Source organism: Vigna unguiculata, chromosome 9 (genome assembly GCF_004118075.2).
Source record: "Vigna unguiculata cultivar IT97K-499-35 chromosome 9, ASM411807v1, whole genome shotgun sequence".
Taxonomy (NCBI): Eukaryota; Viridiplantae; Streptophyta; class Magnoliopsida; order Fabales; family Fabaceae; genus Vigna; species Vigna unguiculata.
In genome coordinates this window covers 2004699-2013968 of record NC_040287.1, presented here as the reverse complement: position 1 = coordinate 2013968, position 9270 = coordinate 2004699, and the positions used below count along the sequence as shown (strand labels likewise).

The 9270-nt window shown below is 32.2% G+C and overlaps 1 protein-coding gene across 1 annotated transcript; it reads left to right on the top strand.

Annotated features, from left to right (window-relative positions):
- Positions 1 to 2251: 2251 nt before the first annotated feature.
- Positions 2252 to 5002, top strand: LOC114164362 (pentatricopeptide repeat-containing protein At2g18940, chloroplastic). Its single transcript, XM_028049002.1, has one exon. It carries the CDS (start codon positions 2444 to 2446, stop codon positions 4937 to 4939), a length of 2496 nt encoding a protein of 831 aa, XP_027904803.1. The 5' UTR covers positions 2252 to 2443; the 3' UTR covers positions 4940 to 5002.
- Positions 5003 to 9270: the final 4268 nt, after the last annotated feature.

Here is a 9270-nt window from a genome sequence, read left to right as displayed (position 1 = left end):
AAAGAAGTAATTAATAATGCATGAATCACTAAATAAAATAAAATAAAATTATGATGGGTAAAATCGTTTGTTATAGTGAAATTTTATTAGTAAAATAAAATTATAGCCAAAAGAGTGATGACAAAAATTTCGTCAATAAAATACTCATTTTTACTGCCAGATAAAGAGAATCTAACAGTAATTAATGACCAATAAAAATTTGTCAGTAATGATCTGCCAATAATTATCAGTGACAAAAATTTATTGACATAGGTAATTATACCAATTTGATTTTTTTTTTTTTTTTTTTTACTCTCCTTCACCTTCTCCATATTCATCTTTTTCCTCGTGCTTCACTAGTGTTCTTATTTTCTTCCTCTCCTTCACCTTCTCTCATTCCTCTTCCTGCCCACTATTGTCACTTGAAGCTTCTCCTTCTCCTTCTCTTTCTCTTTCTTTTTCTTTCTCCCACTCATCTCCAAATCAATTTATAAGACATATTTAGTGAAAAATTTGACGTCTATTTTGCTGATAGATTTATCCATTAATTTTAAAAAATTCAATTATTAACGAATTTATCAACAAATACTATAAGAAAATATTTCATTAACAATCAATTTTAGTGACAAAAAGTTATTAGTCACTGTAGTGACCAATTTATAAAATAAAAAATTATTGGTTACTAAAATAATCACTATTATGAATAAAATATTATAAATGGTCATTTGATCATTGATTAATCAGAGACTAATTAAGAAACCAAGGAGAACCGATCTAATATGTAACTATTAGATCGGCTAAATAAACAACTGATCTAATATCGCTACGCGAAAACCCTTTTTTCGTGTTCTTCTTCGCGGCTCCACTTCTCTTTTTCTCTCCCAGGCACTCTCATTCTCATTTTCACCACCATGGTCGCCGCTCGTCATTAAGATTTTGGATACGAAGCTTTCCGTTGCTATCGTCGCGTCCAACTGCCGTTTTCATCTCTTTTTCTTCCATTGTTGAAGCTCCACTTGACCTCCTTCGTTGGTTTGTCGTTGTGCCATGTGTTGCACCACCACCATCTCGTGCCGCACACCTTCAACCCAGGTATTAGATCTAGCTTCACTACTTCTGCAAAACCACATCTTTTCTTGACGAATCTGAAGCATATTTAGGATCCAAGATCAAAGACAAGGACAATGAAAATTTGAAAACGGACGTTGATGAATACCACTGATGTTTCAAAAATGTTTTTTTTTGGATATTAGATTAGGGATGGCAAAATGGGTCAGGTCCGCCGGGCTGGCCTGCCAGCCCGCCCAAAAAAGGGCGGGTCGGGTTGGAATTTCTAATCCGTCAACCCGCTGCAACTCGGCCCGTCTGGCCCACCAGTTTAGCGGGCCAAAACGGGCGGGCCCGCCAACCCGTTTTTTTTATGTTTAAAATTAAAAATAATTAAAAAATAATAATTTTTTTATATTATATAAATAAATTTATAAACAAAATTTTAATAAAAAATAAAAAAAGTTAAAAAAAATTAGAAAAAGTAAAAAAAGAAGAGAGATGGGCCAGCCCGCGGGTTCGCCAACCCGCCCGAAAACGGGACAGATTACAGTTTTCGACCCGTTTATTGATGGCGGGCCAGTCCGACCCGACCCATTTTTGACGGACCACAAGCGGATCGAGCCAAAACAGACCAAACTAACCTGTTTTGACACTCTTATACTAAATGAGTTGTTGTAAAATCGATCTAATATATCTCTAACATATTATATCAATGTATATTAGATCAGTCGTAAAACCGATCTGACATATACTCTAGAACTAATTTAACATACATATTTTATACCAGTATATGTCATTAAACATTCAACACCATCCCATATGGGTGCATGCAAAACCCCAAAACAATCTCAGATTACCTTTAATCTTTCAGAATTGTCTTTGACTATCATTTCACCTCGTTTTCGGTGTAGTAACAAAAGTTTCAGGCATTTAGAAGAGAAAGACTAAAAAGGTAAGAATATACACAAAAATTAAAAACATATTCTATTATATCAAATATCAAATGAAATATTAATATAATTTTTTTTATACATCAACATGTTTGTGAAATTTATTTTCTTTATATACGAAATAACTTTTAAATGGTATTAATTGATATTTATTTCAAAGAAATAACATTATAGTTATATATATATTATTATACAAACAAAATAAAACTATTGAACTTAAATATTGTTCGATTACAATCATAGGCATGTAATAGGGTGGAACACTAGATGAAAACATGTGTGATGAAGCAATCATTTTTCAACACTAGTCACTCCTTTCCCTAAAGGTCATCCTTTTCTATCTTCATTTTCTCCACACATTTCATTCCTTTTTGTACACCCAAACCTCAATCTCATCCTTATGCCAAAACTTCATACTCTAAACCCACTAAAATCTTCTCTTCCCATTGCACTTGCTGGTGCCAATGGAGGGTACCCTCTTCCCCAATCGACCAGTTTTACCTGCTCCTGCAACAAGACCAATCCAACAGCCTTCAAAATTCAAGCCAAATTTTTTACCTCCACAATCGCCACCACCACCTCCTCCTTCTTTCCAATTGGATTCACTTCTCCAACATCTTCAGCATCTCTCTTCAGTCCCCATCACCACTCCCACGCTCACCCTTGTGCCTCCTTCCAAGGATAACACCACCCATTTTAACAACTCCCTTCATTCAAAGCAAAAGCAACCCTCTTTAGCTTCTGACCCCGTTGTTGAACAGGACCAGCTTGATGGTGCAAAGTTTGGATTTTTATCTGACAAGGGTAAGTTGTTGCTCAATTCGATTGTTGGGTCACCTTTGCACGAATTGAATGGTTTTTTCAACTCTGTTGAGTTTGAGTTGCTTGAGGTTGATTTTCTCAGCCTGTTGAAAGCTTTGGACCTTTCTGGGAACTGGGAGAGGGCTCTTTTGCTGTTTGAATGGGGTTGGTTGCATTTTGGGAGTGAACAAAATTTGAGGTTGGACAATCAGGTTGTTGAATTGATGGTTCGGATATTGGGGAGAGAGTCACAGCATTCTATTGCATCCAAGTTGTTTGATTTAATTCCTGTGGAGCAATACTCACTTGATGTCCGGGCTTACACCACTGTTCTTCATGCTTATGCTCGCACTGGCAAGTATAAACGGGCAATTGAGTTGTTTGAAAAGATGAATGAGTTCGGTCTTGATCCAACTTTGGTCACTTACAATGTTATGCTTGATGTTTATGGCAAGATGGGTCGTTCGTGGAGTAGAATCTTGGAGTTGTTGGATGAGATGAGGAGTAAAGGGCTTGAGTTTGATGAGTTTACTTGCAGTACTGTGATTTCTGCTTGTGGGAGAGAGGGTATGCTAGATGAAGCTAGGAAATTTTTCGCTGAATTGAAATTGAATGGCTATAAACCAGGAACTGTTACGTATAATGCTATGCTGCAGGTTTTTGGAAAGGCTGGAATATACACCGAGGCTTTGAGCATCTTGAAAGAAATGGAGGATAATAATTGTCCTCCTGATTCTGTCACTTACAATGAGCTCGCGGCAACATATGTAAGAGCTGGGTTTCTCGACCAAGGGAAGGCTGTGATTGATACAATGACAAGCAAAGGGGTAATGCCAAATGCTATTACGTATACAACTGTAATAGATGCCCATGGTAAGGCGGGAAGGGAGGATGAGGCATTGAGGTTGTTCAGCCAGATGAAGGACTTGGGTTGTGCTCCTAATGTATACACTTACAACTCTGTTCTTGCCATGCTAGGCAAGAAGTCAAGAACAGAAGATCTCATTAATGTTCTCTCTGAGATGAAATTGAATGGATGTGCTCCTAATCGCGCTACGTGGAACACAATGCTTGCTGTATGCAGTGAGGAGGGTAAGCACAATCATGTTAATAGGGTCTTGAGGGAAATGAAAAACTCTGGATTTGAGCCTGACAAAGACACATTCAATACATTGATCAGTGCATATGCTCGGTGCGGATCTGAAGTTGATTCTGCAAAAATGTATGGGGAAATGATTAAAGCAGGATTTACACCATGTGTAACAACTTATAATTCTCTTCTAAATGCCCTTGCTCGGCTAGGCAATTGGAAAGCAGCAGAATCAGTCATTATGGACATGCGGGGTAAGGGCTTCAAGCCTAATGAGACTTCATACTCACTGTTGCTCCATTGTTACTCCAAGGCTGGGAATGTCAAGGGGATAGAGGCCATTGAGAAGGAAATTTATGATGGTCATGTCTTTCCTAGTTGGATTCTTTTGAGAACCCTTATCCTGTCAAACCACAAGTGCAGACACCTTAGGGGAATGGAAAGGGCATTTGATCAATTGCACAAGTATGGATACAAACCTGATTTGGTTGTCATTAACTCCATGCTTTCAATGTTTTCCCGGAACAAGATGTTTTCAAAGGCCCATGAAATGATGCATTTTATTCATGAAAATGGATTGCAGCCAAATCTTTTCACCTACAACTGCTTGATGGATCTGTATGTCCGAGAGGGTGAGTGTTGGAAAGCAGAAGAAATACTCAAGGGAATTCAAAACTCTGGTCCAGAGCCAGATGTTGTGTCTTATAATACTGTTATCAAGGGGTTTTGTAGAAAAGGGCTAATGCAGGAGGCTATTAGAGTTCTCTCAGAGATGACCACTAAAGGGATTCAACCAACAATAGTTTCATACAATACTTTCTTGTCAGGCTATGTGGCGATGGAGTTGTTTGATGAAGCAATTGAAGTCATTAGATTTATGATCGAGCACAATTGCAGACCCAATGAACTAACTTACAAGATTGTAGTTGATGGTTATTGTAAAGCAGGGAAGCATGAGCAAGCTATGGACTTTGTGTCTAAGATTAAGGAGATTGATATCTCTTTTGATGATCGTTCTGTAAAAAGACTAGGTTCTTGTATTAGGGAGAGAATGGGGTCTGTTTTGTGAACTATTCTTTTCGGCTTCCTTTTTCTTTAATTTTTTATATATACATATAGTTACTTCCTCAGCTATCAGTTGTTGCAATTCTTTACCACTGGGAAATCCATTTATACTACACATCTATAAGCTTACTAGCTGTGTCAATACATAAAGTTATAAGTATATTGAATCCACCTACCAGGAATAAGTCCTCTGCTTGATTAAATAACTAGAGGTTCTAAATTTTGGTGTAAGAAAGTTTTCTGAATCTGTCATATGGTTGCTGTTGTAAATATTTTTCCAATAAAATTTCCATGATTACAAGGGTATCTTTGAGTCACTTTTCTTTTTTTAGTTCAAACCTGTTTTTTTTTTTTAAAAAAAAGAAATCTTATTATTCAGCAGTTACTTTCTCATTTAAAATCTAATAAATTTCTGAAAATTATTTTAAAAGTGTTGAATTTGAAGAATATGCAAATTTGGAATCGAATCTTGAATATAAAAGGTGTTGTTTCTGGTGATTGTTGACGGATAACTGATAACTAAAATATTAAAATGACTTAACTACCCTTAATTAAAAAGATATTAAAAATCTTAATATTTTCCCTTCTTTCACAGCATCGGTGCCGCACTTCCATTGCCAGAAGCCTGCACCTGAAATGTAATTTGTATTTCAAATTATTTTTTAAATTTGTATTGTGAAATGAAAATTTGTATTATAAATTACACAATTCAAAATAAGATTTACATTTTAAATTATTTTTTAAATTTACATTATAGATAGTATAATCTATAATATTTATATTATAGATTGTATAATCTAAAATATAATTACATTTTAAATTATTTTTCAAATTTGTATCACAGAACGTATAATTCAGAATATAATTTTATATTATAGATTATATAATCTGAAACATAAGTTTGCATATGAATTGTACAATTTAAAATATAAATTTATAAGTAAAATTAATTTTTTGTAATCTGAAATATTTTTGGATTGTACCATCCTATACTATTAATTTCAAGAAGGCTATAATTACAGTTTCAAAAGATATGGGTGCAAGAAGAAAAATAGGGGTTGCGAGAAGAAATCCCCCAAAGAAAATCAAACAGATCATAGCAAGTCATGGTCACTCATGATTCCACATGTGTCCATTCTTCATAACAGGAACTTATCATTCGTTTTGTATTTAAACATAATGGTATTTTCATAGGCATCATAGTTGTCAAATCAAACTAAATTTAGAGAAAATAAATCCAGTCCAATCACTAAATCTATAATGTAAAACATTAGACCCTAAGAAAAGCTCATTTTACTAATGTTGATCCGTTACACAATGAATTAAATTTTCTGTCATAGAGAATGCAATAAATTTTTATCATTTTCTTTCATAGATTAAAGGTTATATTATTTTTTTGGTTTCTTTATTTGTCAAGTAATATTAGTTTGGTCCTCAAATTTTTTATTGTCTCAATTTGATTCGTATTTCTTAAAAATGATTTAAAATTTGGTCTTTGCCGTTAATTTTGACCAGACGACGTTAAAGTCAACTTCACGTATCAATTTCTATTTTTTTGATTTTTTTAAGTTTTTTTTTAATTTTTACATGTGTCACTTCAGAGTTGTGCCACATGTTAAAATGACTCAATTTGATTTTTACATTTGTTTTTAGTTTCAATTTAGCTTTCCAAAGTATTTACTTAATTTTGTGAATTTGTTAAAGTTTCTTAAATTGTTGAACATGGAAATCTTTATGATAAAATTTTTAAAAAAATAAAAAATAAAAATAGACAGGCTAACTCGCACTTATGCGGGACGAGTTAAACTTTTTCAGCCTACATTAAAAATGCGAGACAGGCAGTCTGACCCACATTTTACGATCCAAGTGTATGTCGGGCCTAAACAGACCGGAGTGACCCGCATTGCCACCCTAATTAAAACATGATCGATCCTCTCTCTCTCTCTCTCTCTCTCTCTCTCTCTCTCTCTCTCTCTCTCTCTCTCTCTCTCTCTCTCTCTCTCTCTCTCTCTCTCTCTCTCTCTCTCTCTCTCTCTCTCTCACATATATATATATATATATATATATATATATATATATATATATATATATATATATATATATATATATATATAATCCTTAAATGCGATCTTATTACCCAAATTAATCATTTATTTGAAATAACAATTTTTTTGTTGTTATCCAAATATATTTAAATGAATATTTGCAACAACTCTTTTCGAGTATATAAATGAATATATCTCAATAAACAAATCCTTTATATTAAGCATACTAAAATGGAAACATATAACCTATAAATATCATGTCTTACACACAATTTCTATTTATGTTGAACAACATACACAAAATGAATGAAAAACTTTTCATAAGAAGATATAAGTGAGAATACTCAACTTAATTCTAGTAATTTTATATGCCAAGATTCAAGGAAAAGATAGCTCTACGACCACTCCACTCTTTAAGCATATATATAAAAAGTAAGAAGGCGAATGTAAAAAAAAAAACACAGAATTGTACATCCATGAATTAATAAAATATACTACAGTTAAGGATAGAGTATATTAAAAAGAAAATTACATAGCTTATTCTTAGATAAGATAACTAAGTCATTAAACTATCAATTTCATTCCCTCATTAACATTAAAATGTTAAGAGTGAAACAATATAGGAAAAATAGTTGAGAAAAAAAGGTCATAAAAATAAAACAATATTGAAATTAGGTTCTCGGTGATATCTTGTCATAAGTACCAAGTCACTTTATTGTTCACCAAGAATTACATGCTACCAAAATGTGCTTATGGAATCATAGAAAAGTAGATGGCAGGTTTACTTCTTCAAAATGGCTTTTCCTTTATATGCACTAAAGCAGTGGAGTGTGTATAAAAATATCTTAACGCTATTCTGATTTTAAGAGAAAACGTACCCAAATATCTAAGCACTCAAAGACTGAAAACAGTAGTTACTTTCTTTGTGCTATTTATGAATGTTGAACTCACCACATTCTCACTATCCACATATTTCTTCACTCAAATGTCTCCAAATTAAGCCACTTATACTCAGACAAGGGAAAAGTAGCAAAAAGAGTCCCAACTCTTTTCCCTAATTTGTACCAAAAATAAGTCTATATAAGAAAAAGTGCTTTTGTGCTAAGCACAACACAACGTAGTAGAAAACCACGTCAAGACATTCTTTTGAAAGTTACCCAACCACGGAGAAAAATAATGCTTTCAAAACCCCATCTTTCTCTCCAACTTAAATCATATTTTAGTAACTTATTTATATAAGGGTCAAATATGTTTTTTTCCTTTAATTTTCGGTAGATTTTGGAATTAGTCCATTTCAAAATTTTGGATCAATTTAGTCCTTCATTTTTTGAAATACGTGAATTTAAACATTTTAATCAAATTTTGTTAAGTTTATTTGACATTTCAAGTGCGTTTCATAATAATATTTGACTTAACATTAAAGCAAAAATGTGTCAAACAATATAAACAACTCAAATATAATCTTGAAATGCATACGAAACATCAAATAAACCTAACAAAATTTAATTAAAAAGACTAAATTCACGTATTTCGAAATATGAAGAACTAAATTGGTCAAAATTTTTAAAATAGACTAATTTCAAAATTCACTAAAAATTAAGAGACCAAAAACATAATTAATCCTTTATATAATTATATTTTTATATGTTAAATACCATTTTTTTTATCTAAAGGTGGTCCATTTTTATGTTTTAGATTTACATGAACCAGCCTTTGAATCACGTGCGAGTATCTTCCGTCTCAATTCTAACAATACATATTTTTGTTTTTGACTTTTTTATTATAAAATATATCTATATATAAAGATATAAAGACAATATCTCCTTTTAATATCTACATTTTTTTTTCTAATTTTATCAACTATTTTTCGAATTTAATATTTTTTTATTTAACTATTTTCTTTAAAGTTAATCATTTTAAAATTAAACAAATAAACATGATTTACAATAAATAAAAAATATTTATATTTATTTTTATAATTATTATTATCATAAAAAAATTAACACACATTGTGTTATTCAAAATTTTAAGCTGAATTTGACATTTATGGTTTATATATTTAAAGCACAAGCAAATTAATTATATATATGTACTATTTTAAAAAAAATATCTTATATTTTAAAATCATATAAATTTAAAATATCTACATTATACATAGACCGTAGATTTTAACTACGTGGACATATCACGTTACACATATATCACATCACTTCTTGATCTTTCACCTTTACATGAAATTATTAGTTGAATATCAATTCGACATGTTCCTATTCGTTTATTCCAAGAATCA